At 36.2% G+C, this 18,554-nt stretch overlaps 2 protein-coding genes across 5 annotated transcripts; one reads left to right on the forward strand and one right to left on the reverse strand.

Annotated features, from left to right (window-relative positions):
• The first annotated feature begins 5,213 nt into the window (after nt 1-5,213).
• LOC103326195 (transcription factor FER-LIKE IRON DEFICIENCY-INDUCED TRANSCRIPTION FACTOR) lies at nt 5,214-6,862 on the forward strand. The gene is made up of 4 exons (XM_008228396.2): nt 5,214-5,731; nt 6,015-6,224; nt 6,313-6,489; nt 6,577-6,862. Exons 1-4 carry the CDS (start codon nt 5,222-5,224, stop codon nt 6,685-6,687), a joined length of 1,008 nt encoding a protein of 335 aa, XP_008226618.1. The 5' UTR covers nt 5,214-5,221; the 3' UTR covers nt 6,688-6,862.
• A 916-nt stretch (nt 6,863-7,778) lies between these two features.
• On the reverse strand, nt 7,779-16,873 carry LOC103327406 (uncharacterized). 4 transcript variants are annotated; one of them, XM_089042718.1, is made up of 7 exons: nt 16,218-16,867; nt 12,897-15,749; nt 12,602-12,655; nt 11,894-12,236; nt 11,546-11,637; nt 11,298-11,460; nt 7,779-7,967 (listed from the first exon to the last, which is right to left on the reverse strand). In XM_089042718.1, the coding sequence occupies exons 1-4, from the start codon at nt 16,689-16,691 to the stop codon at nt 11,976-11,978; spliced, it is 3,642 nt and encodes a 1,213-aa protein (XP_088898844.1). In that variant the 5' UTR covers nt 16,692-16,867; the 3' UTR covers nt 7,779-7,967; nt 11,298-11,460; nt 11,546-11,637; nt 11,894-11,975. The 4 variants fall into 4 exon arrangements, with proteins under 4 accessions (XP_088898844.1, XP_088898851.1, XP_008227953.2 ...); XM_089042725.1 differs by lacking the exon at nt 7,779-7,967 and having other exon boundaries at nt 11,120-11,460; nt 12,602-12,668; nt 16,218-16,873; XM_008229731.2 differs by lacking the exon at nt 7,779-7,967 and having other exon boundaries at nt 11,120-11,460.
• Between the last annotated feature and the right edge of the window lie 1,681 nt (nt 16,874-18,554).

Raw genomic sequence — 18,554 nt, forward strand, 5'->3', positions numbered from 1 at the left:
CATTGCTTGGTCACATTGGTGAGAAATACCTTAAAATTCTTGCCAAAAGAGAGGCGTAAATCTGGATGAGAAAAAGTATGTCTCTAAAATCATGCAAGGGTTTATTGGTTGGAAAACAACAAAAAGTTTCGTATCTTCATATATTGGATGCCCTGTATTTTGAAAAATACAATATATTGGATGCTCCATATTCTTATGTTTGTGGTCCTACGAGCACTATCACGAGATACTTTGTTACCTTTATTGATGATTACTCCATAAAGGTATTGGCTTATACACTTAAAATTAAAAGTACAGTATATGAAGTAATGCTCTTGTAGCTTAAGTGGTTAAGAGTAATTATCCAAGTATTTGAGATCCTGTATTCGAATCCCCATCCTATAATATCGCTTGTGTAAAAAACAAAAGAAAAGTAAAGTGTATGAAGTATTCAAGAAGTTTCACATCAGTGTTGAATGAGAGATTAGTAGAAATTTGAAATTATAAATGTTGAATGAGATCTGATCTCTCCCTCTCTCTCTTCCTCTACTTGAATTTTTCTGTCACATCTCGTCGAAATTAACCAAATCGGGCTGATTTCTCAGTAAACCAACTATATTGGGGGAAAATTTTCAACGATTTCGGCATCGATCGCGGATGATGACTCAATGAGAATAGCAGTTTGATTGCCGATCCCGAGCCGTATGAGAAATTTAACACTGGAATCTTGCTTTCACGAAAGAAAACGATTACAAGGATGTGACTATGCATAGCTTTATTGTAGCCTTGGAAGAAATTGGGAAATAAGAAGTGTGGATTGCGGCAAGTATGCACGTGTCCTAATGAGCTGTCTTACAATCACGTGTTGTGCAACACATGCAAAGCTCAGTCCGATGTTTTGATTGCAAACTTACAATAAACAATATACGACATGTCACATTAAGCCATTGAATTAAGGCTTAATTAGTTCCATGAACATTATTAGCTTGGTCCGACCATCCGAAAATATGATTAGCAATTTTTAAGTAGAAGCTTATGCTGTCATGTGCCATGCCTTCGATCCATTCGGTGCCAAAATGACATATTAAGTGACGCAAAGAAAGCTTTCCAAGTCAAGAAGCATATAATATCTCTAGAATATTTCAAGTATTCAAGTAATTTAATTAAGTGACACTTGTAAGATAATTCGTTCATTAAAAAAAATGCAAATCATGAGCTCATGAGATTTTTTATATTTTTTATTTCTGGAATGTACAACTAGTAGTATATGGAGGGAGGTAGATCTGGGCCGTGAGGGGTTGTTTTAGTTGATGTGATAGCTCTTTTTTGCTGCCTATGACTTTGAACGCCTTGCTATTTTTATTTCGAATTTTATAGTTTGAATGGAGGATGGTCTTGATTTGTTCTCTTTTTGGTGTGTTTACTAATTAAGAATTAGAATTCTCATTAGGAATTGAATTTCACATACGGAGGATTCCTGCGTTTACCTCACATCAAGGAATTGAAAAGTAAGTGGAGTCCACACGAATTCCTAATTTTGAAGGAATTCAATTCTTAGGTGGGAGGTGGTATTCTAATTCCTGAATAATTAACATATTAGAAATTCATCTTTTTTACCCATTATATTCTCACACAATTTTCAAATTTTCAAATATATCATCTACTTTAACCCAACAATGAGGACATTTAGTAACTAGTACTACTCTTACCCTAATTCCATATGGTTGAGTAAACAACTTCAATAGGAATCCAGAATCTAACTCCCCTCAATCCATATGATTTAGTGAACAACTTCATTAGGAATTCATAATCTAATTCTTCTTAATCCAATTCCTCCTTAATTCAATTCCTCATAATCCAATTATGGATTAGTAAACATGTCATTCATTCTAACTGATGATATTATGCTATTTCCTAATGCAATGAAATGATATTCATATAACACGTAGATTAGTAACACTAGATAACTATGTTAAAGTCACACTTACTGAACAATTTTTCCAATTATAATTTTAGGAGTAGGACAAAACATTGATAAAACATATGCCAAAGAATTTGGTGGAGGTGTTTGTTAGATCTAACTTTAAGCTTCTGGTAGAATCTTCGATTTCAATCCATGAAGATGCTGCAAGTTAAAGCAGGAAAGTCCTGGTTTCGGGTCAATACGGGTCCCACGATCCGCCAAACGCAGCAAAGGGATTACCTAAAATAAAAAGAATTTTTTACCAAAATTATAAATAAATATAATTTTTTAAAAAGTTTGTACGAGGCAAATAGAGAAGTCATCATTGGGGAGGGAATTGGATAAGCTAACAGCAGCCGACTAGGGAGAGGAAGTGGGACCTCTGGGATAAAATATAGAGAAGAAGATTACAGACATAGAAAAAAGATTTAATGGGAGTTGACCAAACAAGTGGAATATTGGTGAAAATAAGATTTCTTTAATTTGTTAACTCTATATGTTTACTGTTGTTAATCCTAATTTTGTTCCAAAATAGCTGTAATTGTTTTCTTTTTAAATACAAGAAGTCTTGGTTTACTTTAAAATTAGACTTTGAAATCTCATATAAAAATTTGATTATTTTGTTTTTGTTTTAAAAATATAATGTATAACATACCATCTCTTTATTTTTTATTACAAATTTTTTATTTATAGAAAATTAAGTTGTTATTGGCACTCAAAAAGTTTATTATTTGCTCATCTATTATATTTTTATAAAAGATAAAGAGTGCTGCTAAACGAACCCTAAAATTAACTGAGTACACCTATGATCTAAATACACCATAATATTTTAATTAAAATGTAAAATTAACTAAGTACACCTTATAGAACTACCAAAAATACCTCTGGTACACTCTAATACTTGTAGCATTATTTTATAGTTGATTTTCAGCTTGATTTTTTTAATAGTGTTTATAAATCTTTGACTTTTCATATGATTTTCAGCACCCTTCTAAAAGTTGTCCAGTAGATGTGTCACCGAAATACAATTTCTTTCTTCTTTATTTTTAATAAATCTTTTATAATATTTTATTTGTTGTCCAAATCATAATATTATGTTGGTAACTTTGTATGTATTAGACACTTTTTTCAAGAACAGTTGCTGAAAATATTGGGTACAGGGATCTGTTGGCAAAAATTAACATGGAAATGGTAGAGGATGCAGCACGAATTGCAAGTGCAAATGAATTTATCAGAAATCTCCCAGATGGATACAAAACCAACATAGGACCAAGAGGCTCAAGTTTGAGTGGAGGTCAGAAGCACGCAAGAGCACGCAGTTTCAACATGTATACAAGCTTATATGCAAAATTAAAGACTAATTGGATTCTAAAGTGTACATAATAGATTGAAAACTGTTACTCACATCAAGAAACAGCAAGAAGCTCTCCAATCAATATGCAGAGAAATAGTTTTGAGAAGAAAGAAGGAAGGCTTCATCTGCTCCAAACCATTCTTACTCGCGGATCACAAAGATGGACACCAAGAAATCTCTTGATTATGGTTGAATATGGTTAGTAGGGTGTACTTATTAAAATTATATTTTTTTCACAATTCCATATATTCTTTTTGGTCATTTTATATTAGGGTAAATCAGTAATTCAATATATATATTTATAGTATGGTGTATTTAATTAATTTTAGGATTCGTTTAGCAACACTCAAGATAAAAGGTGCATGATGATATTTTTAGAGTGTCGATAACAACACCCTTAAAGAATACGACTTCGAAATATTGTCGAGCGGCAAACAATTGTTACTCCATCATAACCAATTGTGGTGCTCAACTACTATCGTATTGCTTCATTGTATGTATCCCCAGCCTATAAGATTAAACCCTAAACTCCCAAGTGTCCTAGAACATACTGAATCATTCCTAACAAACTCAAATAATATCTAAATCAATCTAAAAAGATTTAGAAGTAAGGAAAAAAAGAATCCATGAACTATACTATAATACCATATCTCTAGGTCTAGTAATAAAAAAGACGTGAGAATATTTCGTGTATATATATATATATATATAAGAGCTTCAATTGAGGGATCCCTCAAATAAGCTTATTTGAGGGACACCCCTTGTAGGCCCCACTCCGAATTGTATTTCACTAATCCAAACCATCTATTTTGTAGATATTCATTTAAAGATCATCTCTACAAAAAATCACTTGAATCCGATATCATTTTACCACTCAATTGAGTTATTGAAATTTTAGTACTTTCTTGAAGCACCATGTTCATTGATTTTGTAAGACACAATTGGATGTCAAAACGGTTTCCGATTTGCCTAATTTTTTGTAAAGATGATCTATGAATGAAGACCTAAAAAATATATGGTTTGGATTATTGGGAAAAAAAATTGTAGAGTACCCTAAAGGGCGTCCCTCAGATAAAATTATTTGAGGGATCCCTCAATAGAAGGGGATTGTATATATATAAAGCAAAAGACAGAGAATGATGAAACATTCAAATACCAAAAAATGCCCTTAATTAATGCAAACATTAAGAATTGTAATTATTAATTAAATGAGGATAATATGGTAAATTCGCACTTTTTCATATTAAAAAAAATAAATTAATAAAAATCAGATAATGGATCCCATTTTTATGGAACACAACTATCTATTATCTTTTTTAATTCTAAAATAAATTTTAAATTTTTTTTAAAAAAAGCCTCTCTCAAACACGGAAGCGCGTGCTGAGAGGCTAATATAACATTATGGTAAAAAAAAAAATTATTCTCGGCAAGTTTTCAAGTATTTTTTCAGGAAAGTATCCCCATAAAAATCAAAAATAGGAACAAATCAGAATGTCCATGGTTCGATGTCATCTTGTTGAAGTTGAGAAGAGAATACGTTGCACGCATTGCATCCTTCTTCATAATGATTGCAATGATCAAAAATAGGACGGACGTTCGGAATTATACCAGAATTGTTTGACATCTCTGCCTCAGTCATGGTTCGATATGAAAGTCACCCTGTTTTTGTACTTATTTAAGAGGCACTGTTTTTTTTGTTTTGTTTTAAAAAAACAAAAAAAATTAAGAGGCACCGTTGGAGTTGTAGTTTTGTCAGCTCCCTTAAACTTTAATTAATAACAGCTCCAACGTCAGAAAAAAAAAAATCCCCATCCTGATTCCTTTCACACTTGAGATAAACATGAAACCACATCCACGATTTCTGTATATATATAAACATATTTTATGACACATAATTACACAAACCTCACTATCAAACAAAGGATATGGATGCCCATGGAAACCATCTAGGAGGTCATAACATCAATGACTTTGAGTTACAAGACCTCATAGATGATGCAAACCTTGATCAATTCATTGATCTTATCCGCGGCCAGAACGAAGATCCAGTGGCGAGTTTTGATTGTGACCTTATGATCAATGGCTGCTTTGATGATTATAACCTGTTTTGTCCAGCAAGTACTACTCCAGGTGTGTTTTTTGGTTTCAATGATGCCGTTGCATCCGACCCAAGTGCTTCTTTTCTTGGCACATTATCCGACCCAAGTGCTCCTTTGCTTACCACATTACCAAATTTTGATGGAGAAATGAAGGGTGGGGAAGAAGATCATAATGGCGAGGATTCGTCTGGAACAACGACCACGACCACGAACACGAACACAAACAAGAGGCAAAAGGTTGATCGGTCGAGAACCTTGGTCTCGGAGAGAAGGAGGAGGGGGAGGATGAAAGAAAGGCTCTATGCACTGCGGTCCTTGGTTCCGAACATAACTAAGGTACGTACGTGTTGATAGAATTAAAGAGCATCCAACCCAAAACTAGCAAGAATTTACTTCTCCAATGTGTGATAAAGACTCTCAACATGTGTGACCACCATAGCCTATACATGCACCCCGTTTTTTACTAGTCCTAAGAAGTTTCATACAAAAATTTATTCTTGAAAGGTACAGGGTCTAGTTTCTTTAAAAATTCCAATAACATTGGGTCCGACATATATGTATAATTATATGATATACATGCATGATTGTTGTTTAATTTGTTGGAGATACATATGCACAGATGGATAAGGCCTCCATTGTTGGAGATGCTGTGCTGTATGTACAAGACCTACAAAAGCAGGCAAAGAAGTTGAAAGCTGAGATAGAAAGCCTTGAAGCATCCTTAGCAGGAGCAGATGATCATGAGGGATATCAAGACGGATCAACCAAAAATCCAAGCAAGAATAAAGTTACAAACAACACCAATTTAGTTTCCAAAGGCATCATTCAAGTAAACATTCAATCAAATTGGATTTCAATTTATGATGACCATTAATTTCTGCAATATTAATTATTGAAACTAGTTTTTGCCTTTGCAGATAGATGTGTCTCAAGTGGAGGAAAAAGGTTTTTATGTGAAGGTGGCATGTAACAAGGGAGACGGAGTAGCCGCGGCACTTTACAAGGCTCTCGAATCCTTTACAAGCTTCAATGTTCAGAGTTCTAACTTGAACACAGTTTCGACTGATAGATTTGAGTTAACACTTGCTTTAAATGTATATAATACTTGAGCTTTCAGTTTGATCTTCTTCTCAACTCTCTCTCTCATCAACATTAATTAATTTTTATTTGTCCAAAAACAGGTAAAGGAAGGTGAGCAGGACATCATCAACTTGCCAAACTTGAAACTTTGGGTGACTGGGGCTTTTCTGAATCAAGGTTTTGAATTGGCTTCTTGGTTCTCAGCTCAATGAGCTCTTTCTCATGCATGCATGCAACAAGAACAATTATGATTGTAGTTAATTAATTTCAAGTATCTTCTACCCCCATCCAAATATGAGTAATATTATGCCTTCGGATAATTAGTTCTATCTAATTAATTATTTGTAATACATAAAATATGCGTGTAGTCTTTTGAATAACAATAATAATGATTAACGTTGTTGGGTTAGCATAATGATTAATGTTTTCTCTACTTACACTCTCTTTTATTTTAATGCCAACGCAGACTTTTTAATCACGGCCAGTTTGTGTATTTCTGTTGGGTTCCTATTCTATCATTACTCTACATTAATTTATTCTTTACTTCATTTTTATATTATTTATTTTTCTTTATACTTAATTTTCCAACTTACACTCCATTTTCAGTATTAATGGGGAAAAAAACTTAATTTCTTACTCGATTAAAGGAAAAAAATACTGAAAATGTAGTGCAAGTTGGAAAATTAAGTATAAAGAAAAATAACTAATATAAAAGTGAAGTAAAAATGAAATTAATGTAGGGTAATGATAGAATAGGAAAGAGAAATAACAAAATTGATTAAAAAGTATTAAAAAGCAAAATGGAGTGTAAGTGGAGAAACGAAGAGTGGAGAAATCATATCCCATGATGATTAACGTTGTTGGGTTAGCATAATAATTAACGTTGTAAGTCAAACGTACAATGGATGATGACAAATGCCAACGCAGAGCTTAATTAATCCCCAAAGCACGGCCGCTTCAAGCATGTGTATTGTTGCATTCATTCGTGGCTTCCCATCTGTTGAGAGTTTACCATTCAAACTCAATTTATAAATTCCAATAGGCAAATGCTTTTAATTCCTACCAGAATTTGGATGCCAAATACTGAATTTTGGGAAACTTTATTATTGGTGCTTATGCAAGGCGATCGATCAGTAACCTTGTTATTAAGGAGTTGAAAATATATGCCAATGCACCGAAATACTGAGTCACCCGATATAAATCCAACTTTTGTCAGAGTCGGATGAATTACAAAACAAAACAAAATACTTGGGAGTCGACATTTCAGACTACTTATGATACAAAAGCAAGAACGGGTGAACGAGATAATTGGCATTACTATAGGCATCTGCTCCGCCTATAATATATAGTGAGAGACGCAAGATCGCCCAAACTGACATTTTATCCATCCACGGTAACCATCTACTGCAGCTATGCAAGCTCAATGTCGGATACGGAATGGTTAGAACACCACCATTTGCCCGTTTTAGCATAATTCGGCATGACAACCACACTGCAGCAAAGGATTGTGGGTCAGCAAGAATCCAGGGCATCTCATCATGCGCAACTTCTTATGCAACCATAGATGAAGAGTAAACTGTCACACAAGTATGGTCATATATTATCACAGAAAATCTCATGCTGACGACATTATTGATTAGTTTTTCTAATTTATTTGTTAGTTTTCCAGATTTCAGTAGGATTTATAAGTTTCCTATTTTATTTGAATTGGTTTGTTTTCCTTGTCCTGTGTGGATTAGAATTTCTGTTTTAGTAAGGGATTTTTATCCTGTTATCTCTAGGGTTTAGTTTGTAATAAATACCCCCCATGTAATTCATTATGGTAGAGTTGCTTTATTGAGTTAAAGATTAATTTTCCAGAGATTGGAATTCTAGTGCGAAGCCAAACCCCTTGGTGTGAAGCCCCAGGAGTGGTTCCACACCTATCTATTCGTTTAATTTTCTATTTTTAATTGTTTTCGCTTCCGCTAAACTTTCTAAAAATAATTCACCTATATCCCACACCAAATTTGGCATCAGAGCTAGAATTTGGAGTCTCTTTTCTGCACACCGTGTGTCGAGTGTATGGCTCCAACTAAGGCAGGTAAGACAGACCAGCCAGAGATGGACTCTAAACGGATTGTTCAAATGCTGGAAACTCTAACAAAGCAAGTGACAGATCTGACCACCAGATTTGAAGAACGATCTAGACTCGTTGATCGTCGTTTTGCAGACATAGAAGCATCTATTCAACATGACGAAGAAAGTGTGAAACTTGACGCTCCTAATTTTAATGGTGAGTTAAATCCTAAAGCTTTCCTCGATTGGTTAGCTACCATGGATCGTTATTTTGAGTGGCATGACATGTCAGAAGCCCGAAAGGTTAGACTTGCTAAAATAAAATTACTGGGTCAAGCTGGATTATTTTGGACCAATGTTGAAACACAACTAAAGAGAGCTGGTGAAGAACCAATTGTCCATTGGGTTGACATGAAAGAAAGGTTGAAGCGGAAATATGTACCATTCTCCTATCAACAGCGCTTGTTAGACCAGTGGCAAACTTTTCGTCAAGGCAACATGCCAGTTATTGAATATATTGGAAAATTTGAAGAATTTATGTTGCGGTGTGACGTAAGGGAGGATCAATTGGTAACTCTTTCTCGGTTTAAATCAGGCCTTAGTCCTGAGATTCAAAGAGAATTGATTCTTCATGACGTGAATACTTTAGAGAGGGCTTTTGAGGTAGTACAAGAACTGGAGCGTTATCTAAAGTCCTCCAATGTAGTTAAGCAAACTGATTCTCAAAAATCTGATTTTCGTGTTGGCACATTTGAGACTCCAACATCTAAGGGTTTTACTACGACTAATTTAGTTAAACCTGCCAATGAAAAAGGAGCACTAGTGGACACCTGTGGTGATGGGATGACAAGATGTTATAGATGCCAAGGTTTTGGACACTTTGCGCTGTCCATTGCCCAACGAAGAAGGGAACAAGAAATCTGTGTGCAAGCATTGACAAACAAGCTGACAATGAAGGCGAACGTGAACAAATTTATGAGCCTCAACTTGCAGACAAAGATTTAGAAGATGACTTTGGTGAAGCCCCTCACTCAAGGCTAGCAGTGGTAAGGTGTACATTGACTCTACCTAAGAACGATACCGAAGATTGGCGTAGGACATCCATTTTCCACACTTATATAAAGTCTGATGATAAAAAGTGTAAGGTCATCATAGATAACGGAAGTTGTATCAATGTTGTGTCTACACTGACCGTATCTCGTCTTGGCTTGTCACCCTATAAGCATCCTGAACCATACAAAGTTGCATGGATGGATGATACATCTATCCCTATTACCCAGAGATGTCAAGTTCCTATTGAGTTTTCCTCTTACAAGGACCATGTTTGGTGTGATGTGGTGGCGATGGATGTGAATCATATTCTCTTGGGAAGACCATGGATTTACGATCACAATGTTACCATATTGGGTCGAGAAAATATATGTTCATTCATCCATAAAGGAAAGAACATCACACTGAAGCCACTTCAACCCAAGCTCGTGAATCAGTTTCCACCAAACAAGGAGGTGCAAAACAAAGAGGACCTGCAGCGCATTAATCGAGACATTTTGGATCGTGATTACAAACTTTATCTCGCCGGAATCGAGCGCTTCTCAGCCAGGGGGAATTGATGCGGACATCATTGATTAGTTTTCCTAATTTATTTGTTAGTTTACTAGGTTCTCTTAAGTTTTTCAGGATTTCCAATAGGATTTCTAGTTTTTCCAGATTTCTAAGTTTCCTATTTTATTTGGATTGGTTTGTTTTTTCCTTTTCCTGTGTGGATTAGGATTTATGTTTTAGTAAGAGAATTTCATCCTGTTATCTCCTGGGTTTAGTTTGCTATAAACACCCCCATGTAATTCATCATTATGGAATTCTGGTGTGAAGCCCTGGAGTGATTCCAGACTGATCTTTATTCGTTTAATTTTCTGTTTTTCATTGTTTCAGCTTCTGCTAAACTCTCACAATCTATAATTCACCCATATCCTACATCAAAATATATACTGAAATTAAACACAAGCCTCAGAGACACTACATATCATCATCATGCATCTCACACAAAGTACTTTGCAAGTGAAAGTAAATCCAAAAGTAAATACATTAACAATTACAACCTATTCACTCAAAGGAAGCTACTTTTTCTTAGTTAATCCGTCTTAACTTACTATTTTATTTTACTTTTCCTTAGATCATCTAATATGAAACTTTAGTTGGGCCGTGAACCTAGTTTTCATAAGTGTATCTGTTTGGCGACAAGGTCTGCTGTAGTTCAAACTGGGTCACCGAGAGAGCTCATTTACCATCCTCATCATGAATGATTCCTTTTCACACAAAATCAAAATAATTATGTATAGCAAACAATGGATTCTAAATCTGCAGGATCATAATAATTTCAAGTTTTAATAACTCATTTGAGTCATTAGAAGGTCATATATAATATCCCCAGAGTCTACCTCTTGCAAGAAGCATAGGTCTACATGTGCATTTCAATATACATGCACTAAAACGTGAACTTTATGGTTCACAGAACAGAACAGGAACCTGATACACACATTCGTAACTAAATGTTATGCTCACCTATCGCAGAACATTGAATGATAGGGATAGAGTTAAATCAACTTTTCATATAATGTTTAACTATACTGTTTGAACGTGATAAGACAATCTAAGACCAAACATCTTTTATATATATTATCGCCATGTTCCTTTCAAAAGTAATAAACACAAGATAATATGGAAGAAGGACATTTTGGATCTGGTAGCATATAGGACCAAAGTGTACCACATCTTGGAAGCCAGATCGTCAGAAGTAGCATATGATAGTAAGTATGCGTATAAGCTACTGGCATTCCAGTGCAAGAGAGGACAAATAAAGACCAAACAGCATGCCATGGCCCTAAAAAGCTTCCCTCAAGCACCAGCCACCTACAGGTTCAAAACCATGCCTGAAAAACAGGCAGGACACACAAAAAAAAATAATTAAAGAACCATTTATAGCCATTACTGAAATGATGTCATCAAGATTAATACCTGGCTACAGATGAGAAAGCTCATATGTGTTTTGAGGTTGGAATTTATCAATCATCATACGCACCATGATGTTTATCCATAAAAACCTTAGCCTGCATGCATATCATCGATCATCAGGTTCAAGTTCTAACTTCAGAACATTAACAGATTGCAAGATAAAAGTCATCCTAACTATTTGGGATCAATAATCAAATTCTCTATTGGCATACAGCTTTATCTGATCATACATTAGATTGACAATAACTTAGCAATCTTGGTCGCTAATGCTAAACATCCATCCATATGCTTGTGCTTATTAAATTGCATTAGGTGCTTTTACATAAGAAATTTCCCCAATGGAGAAAGTACCTGAATGTAATGGAGCGAACTAAATCTGCCTTTGCAAACTCAGCAAGGATAGAGGTCAAATCCTGTGGATCAACAATTCTGACTATGTGAGAAATTCATCTTGACCAACACAGTTTCTCTTGGACATGACCTGCAATGTTGTTCCTTTGGTAATCCAAGCTGTTACTTCCGGTTGATGTTCAAGACAATTAAGAGAACGTAAACTTCCATCCTCCAGTTGCACGCCATACACAAATGGGAGTCTAAGGGTAATGAAACTCTCTGGAGGTAAAACCACTTGGCATCCAAGGGTGAACTGCAACTTCTGCTCACGTTCTGGGACTGATGTTGGTAGACATGATGCCTACAAGTAAAAAGATTGCGATAACATAAGAAAAACCAAGATTTAAGTTACAAAGAAAGATGTAATAAACATAATTAGACTGAACAGAAGTGCAAAAAATGTCTATGCCTACAATATATTTTGTAAAAATAATAACACCAACAATGAACAAGTGCACGTTACAAGCACGTCAGAACACAGTAAAAACAACTGAAGGATTTGCTATTCTGAAACACAACCCAGTAAAGAAATACTAGCAAACTGATTTATTAACCTTCAGACGATTCTAATTCTTTGGCTGTCAAGTTGTAAAATAAAATATACCACTAAGTACAGTAGGTAATATTGTAAAGGTTATGCATACTTGAGGAGGGAGATACACATACCTCAAATTGTATTACTGGGCAAGTAGCTAATATCACTGGAAAGGGGGGTGTGACCTACAAGCATAATCTACAGTGAGCATCGATAAGCGGGAAAACATTAGCATGAAATTAAACCTGCTTAATCATATTCCAGATTTTTAGAAAAAGATATTGCATATTTCAAACACAAATAATAGAAAGAAGCTCGGAGATATGGTCAATTCATAGTAATAAGCACAATGACTAAAACAAGCTACTTGTAAACTAATCTGTATAATGCAAAGAGAGAAAATGGCTTCTAAGCAACATCCCATACCACAAAAATCCTTTGAAGTTGTGATATTGTGCCAGCAAACTTAGTCTTCAGTGGATTTTGCTTATCCCTAGAGTGCCTGCAGTGTGGGCAGTTCATATAGATTGGTAAATTTCTATTCAACATGGAGAAGGCACTTCCACCATCATCAAGACTAACAGACTGACAGCTCCCTTCAAGATGTTTGGAAAAATTTGGGAGTGCAGATGCACTAAAAGATGTTTGATTCTGCTCCTTCGCTGGTCCTGAGAACTGTATTAGCCCATCGAAATTCAGATTACCATTAGTTACTATCTCTTTTGACTTATTTACACGTCTCTCCTTATTTGCAGCAGTAACAGTCATCCTATTTGAATTTCGATGAACTTTAGCATTGAAACCATTCCTATTGATTTTGAAAGCCTCCGCCAAACTATGGTCTGAGTTTTCCAAAGACTCTTCATGCAATTGATATGAGGATCCAAGCTCACTAAGATGCTCAGGATTTAATAGAAAACGGTGGCCATGGGGGCACTCATGCTCGAATCCAACATACACTACTACATGTTTTAAAGAAGGATTCATTTTGAGCCTTTCACTGCCATTCAGGTTCACAGGAACTACGTTACTACCTATTCGTACATAGGGGTCTCCATTTGTGCTGCTAATCCTGCTAAACTTCTCTGGAACAGATACAACATCTTCAGACTTCGAAGGTTCTTTATCACTAGTCCTTTCTGCATTCTGATCCCTTGTCCTAGTTTTGTTGATACTATTATCTAAACCAGATGAAGTTTTTCTCTGCTGGATAGGAGGAAATCCTGAATCTGCACCTGCTGTTCCAGCAACGACCTCAGAAAAGGCTTTTCTCATAGTAAAGTTGGGAAGACCTTTACCGAAACTGATTTTATTATCATCAGACACTATGTCTTCTGCAGGCTTTCTAAGATTTCCAACTCCAGATTTTAAATCCCCTGTGTAAAACTGTACATCAGATTTAGATTCAAACTTCAGGTTTGTATCTGACCTATCTACAGAACCTTGATGCACTGCACTGACAGGTAGGTCGTTTGGGCTTTTCTGTTTTTCCAAAAATATTGTCCATTTTAAAAGAAACTTCTGAGAGGAAGAGAACCCACTTTGAAGCAAACCCTTAGAAGGTTCATAGTACTTTGCACCACCAATGCGAATCAAACTCCATGAGGAAGGTTGAATAGGCCCTGTATTATTTACTTCAGGTAATTGAAGCGTGGGAAGGTGCTTGTCACATTCTGGAAAGCAATTGAAAGTAATGTTTGCTGATTCAAAGTCAAAAGGATCAGATCGTAGTCTTCGTGATCGACCACAAGAACATGCATGAAGGAACACATATCCACTGGAATGTTGCTTCACGGGAGCCCCTGAAAGTGACTCACTAGTCTCAACCTCATGTCTCTGGTGCATACATGGTTTTCCGGTCAAACTAATGGCATCACACAGTTGCCTTCCAGATTTCCAGATGGATGTGCATTCATCCTCCAGCTTTTTAGCAAAATGTTGCACTGCACTTCCTTTTACCATTGAGTGGAAAGCATGCAAAGCCTTCTCTAGATGGGCTTCATGCTGTGAAGTTGCGTAACAAACAGGCAAGTCTTTCAGATAAACCTCTTTAGTAGCTGGAAGGGTCCTTTCACACCACAAAGTTGAAAATTTTGTGTTCAGCTTTTTACCACTTTCCAACCAAGATACTGCCAAATCTAGGGGATCCAAACCTTTTGAAGAAATTCCTTCAACAGTCTGTGGAACAGTGTTTCTTACCCGAGGTTTTCTTTTGCTAAATTCAGTTTCATCTATGCACCCGCCTTTTGCAGAAAGAACTCCATGAAGAATTTGTTGACTGGAAGATAACCAAATTTGGAAATTTGGAAGTTCAGGGGTAGAAAACGTCTTTCCAGAAGTAGCTGATGCAGCTGACGCAGCAGCGACAGCTGCAGCAACAGCAGCCATACCAACACCACCACTACTGGAATTACTTACCAGTCCTCCCCTCCCTCTTAGAATATCAGATTGCCTGACAATGAACTCCTTCACTGATATGATATCCTCTTTGCTTGCACTCTGACCATGACTTTCATGCAGAAGAGAATCTGAAGTTCCCTTTCCATTCAAAACATCTTCCACAAGTCCAGTGGCAAATTCAAGAGATTCACCCCTCTGATTTGTACACCTATCTAACAACAGAACAGCCCTTGATGCATCGAGTGAGAATAAAGGTGCAGAACTTGAAGCCCCCCCGCTTCTTGACCCTGCATGACTTGTTTCAGAACCTGAGAGTGTTCTACACTTCTTAATTAAGAAACGAATCTGTGCTTCAAGTGATGACTGCAGTTTCTTCCTAAAACTACCCTCAGATTTACTCACAGGGCGTGCAAGCACAACCACTGAACCAGAACCTTTAACAGGTAAGCTTGGCCTTGCTAAACTGCCCAAACTAGATGATTGATTATGCGAGGATGTATCTGACGATTCCTCCACATTAGAACTGGGATTTGGCACATCAGAGAAATCATCAATAAAAACAAACAGTGTGACTGGGGTACACTGTCCTGGAAACAAAGAGGTGTAGGAACCTAAGCCTGACATTAGCGAAATGGAAGAAGCATTGCGATTCAAGATGCTACCACTTCTACCTTGAGAAGAATTGTTAGTGGAGGTTGTAGATGTGGTAGGCCGTGCAGATGATAATGACAAAGGTGGCCTGGATGGTGTTGGCTGCAAAGTTTGAGATCTCACAAATGGAGCCAAAGCATGCTTGGCAGCTTGTAACACTCGAAAATTTTTCAGGAGTTGAGATTCAAACCGTGACCCTTCCAGAATATATATGATTACATGGCAAACCTGCATTACTCATTGGGTTAATGATAGTATTATTCACAGACATTCATAACCCCTGTGCATGAAAACTTCAAAAGTTCATGCTGAAAGTTGTAACTGCTCAGAAAGAGAAAAAGGTAAAACAAAATGGTCATACACTGAGTACAGGTAAGTTCTTGTACTAGTACCAGAAACAAAACAATGCCCAGGGAAATTCTACCTCTATGAAATTTGCACTAATTTTTTTCACAAACTTTCTACGTTTAAACATGGCTTATGAGTTATAACCCAATCCAGAAGTCTAAACCCTATACAGAGTTTCTAGTTTGTACACATGGGTCCATAACAAAAATGTTCAAATTTTTTATACAGAAAGATTCAAACAAGGACCATTTCGGCTCAAATTTGCATTAAATTAGTACATATCAAAATCGCAATATATGCAACTAAAAATACTAGAGAGAAAAAAAGAGCAAAAGAAGAACAACTTACAGAGAACATGAACAACAGCCCCTGAAGGTCCCCAAAGTCGTGCTCTTCTATCGGTGAGTCAAAACCCGACCCGGACTCCGAGAACCCATCGTCCATGGCGGGGCAGCGAGTGGAGCAGAACTGCAAAAACAGAATGCCCTTTTGCTGTTCATGGAAGTAACTGATTCTTCGCCACCTGAACCAGTCCCTGAGCTCCTCTTGCTCAAGACAAAGGCTTTTATCAAGATTGCCCGACCCGAACACATTGAAGTCGAGGATACGGTTGATGAGTTGGGCCGAGTCATCGGGGCTCCGCCCGATGAAGCCCACGACGACCACGCCGTCGGAGGAAGGAGGGTCTGAGGAGGAGGGTACCGGAAGGGTTTGAGAGGGTGAATAGGAAGTGGCTGTGAATGTGGTAGGTGAAGGAGGTGGGCGGACTAGGACCCGCATGGATGATGGGTTCGGGTTCGGGTTTGGGTTGGGAGTGTCCATGGGTGCAAGTTGGGAGTCTGCTTATTTGGTTTGGCTTCTTTGGACTTCCATTGACACAGAGAGAGAGAGAGAGAGAGAGATGGTTTCTAGGTTTGGGATTTCTAGGTTGTATACATACCCAAATACCCCTTGCAGCTATTTTAATTTAACAATTCGTGTAGATATACATTTGACAAAGTTTGAGTTGGAGTTCGACTTGTGATTATTTTGAAATTGAACAATTTGTAGAGTGCTAGACCTATAAAGCTTTGAGACATTTTTTGATTCATACAACATAAACTTTTTGTTTTGGGCCATAGTGATTATTTTGAAATTTTTTAAAGCTCACTCTATTTGAAATGACATAAAAAAATTACTTACAATGAATAATTGTTGTGAGAGAAACCTCCTTTCTCCAGTTTGTATTGTTAAGCTCGAAATTAATGTTTTTCTTTTTGCTTTTACTACCCATTTGGGAGTAAGCTGTTGTTGCATATCGCTTCAAATTTTGATGAGAATCGCGCTCAGTTGTTGCACTCATTTCCTCATTTTTTGACCAGAAAAACTCATTCGAGCATATGAATTTTAGATTATTTTTGTTCTACTCCAATATACAGCAGGTCAAAATTCATCACAAATACAGAAGCATGAGTACTATTAAATACGTATATAGATCCAATAGGCAGAAACATGCTTCTGCCATTTTATTCTTGTTTAGTTTCTGAGTCTCATACTTCTGCAGGGTTAATATACTTGTACAATTGAAGGTCAACTCTCCTATATTGATATGGCCTTTTCCCATATGCCTGTCAACCTGTGTACTGATATATGTTATACAAATTGTTTACAAAGCTTATAATAATTTCCCGTGTCTGCAACATTGGTCAAATAAATTAGATCACTTTATTTTTTTTGGGTGCTGAGAAGGTTTACCCCTGAAAAGAAGTTCCTCTCATTGTAAAATTGCGTAGAGCAGAGTGAGCAGAAGGGAAGCACCTGAAATTTGAGAGTACCAGTGAGTTGAAAAGCGCTTGTATAATTCAAAAATAGAACAAAGGCTTTTTATCACAAAACGTCTATGAGGTTTGCAAAATTATCAGATTGCATCCTTTATTTATTTTTTTGTCATTTATAGTCATTAAGGTTAATACGTGTGTTTACAAATAATCCTTGCTGTTAGGTTCAGTTCAAAAATATGTTAAATTGATGATGTGGCACACATGTGGGTCTCACATATCCAATGATATGATGCCACGTGGATTAAATAATAACAAATTACATTTTAAAAAATAATTTCAAACTATAAACCATTAAAAAAACTTTAAAAGAGCATAAATTAAAGTAAATAAATAAAACAAAGTAATTTTATAAATTTAAAAAAGAAGAAAAAAAAAAGAAGGCAACTCTACGCAATGAGCATGCAAAAAGGCCAAAAATTAAAGTCAAGTATCATAAGAACAGCACCCATCCGTTGGATGGCTGGGCCTATTAAGATACATTATGTCAAAGGCAATGCATTGACCTAAAAAAGGTAAAAGGCAATGGCTTCCTTTGTGTTGTTGTTCAGTTATCAAAAAGGTAAAAATCTAGCTAATGAGCTTCTAATTAAGCTGGTTTTATAATGCTTAATTTGGATTTTTTTAGCAAAACAATAGATATTCAATTGAAACCAGGGCAAAAACTCATAATTCATCAGTAAGAACACAGTTCCAAATGAAGATTCTTGCAATACATAAATTGTAAAATCATAACCAACTATGCACAAGTATTACAAGACAACGAGAACAAATATATATCTTGAATCCTTACTCATATGAAGTTACAGATGAAGAGGACCCAAATCCCTGCAATAACCATTGCTTCGAGAAGATGAGCTCACAAGAA

This window comes from Prunus mume, linkage group LG1 (genome assembly GCF_029339155.1).
Source record: "Prunus mume cultivar Tortuosa linkage group LG1, ASM2933915v1, whole genome shotgun sequence".
NCBI lineage: Eukaryota > Viridiplantae > Streptophyta > Magnoliopsida > Rosales > Rosaceae > Prunus > Prunus mume.

Coding starts and splice junctions, on each gene's coding strand:
- LOC103326195 (XM_008228396.2), top strand. CDS start 5,222: ATGGATGCCCATGGAAACCATCTAGGAGGTCATAACATCAATGACTTT. Junction 5,732..6,014: donor TGGTTCCGAACATAACTAAG/GTACGTACGTGT, acceptor ACATATGCACAG/ATGGATAAGGCCTCCATTGT. Junction 6,490..6,576: donor AGTTAACACTTGCTTTAAAT/GTATATAATACT, acceptor GTCCAAAAACAG/GTAAAGGAAGGTGAGCAGGA.
- LOC103327406 (XM_089042718.1), bottom strand. CDS start 16,691: ATGGACACTCCCAACCCAAACCCGAACCCGAACCCATCATCCATGCGG. Junction 15,750..16,217: donor GGCTGTTGTTCATGTTCTCT/GTAAGTTGTTCT, acceptor TGAGTAATGCAG/GTTTGCCATGTAATCATATA. Junction 12,237..12,601: donor GCCCAGTAATACAATTTGAG/GTATGTGTATCT, acceptor TTTTACTTGTAG/GCATCATGTCTACCAACATC.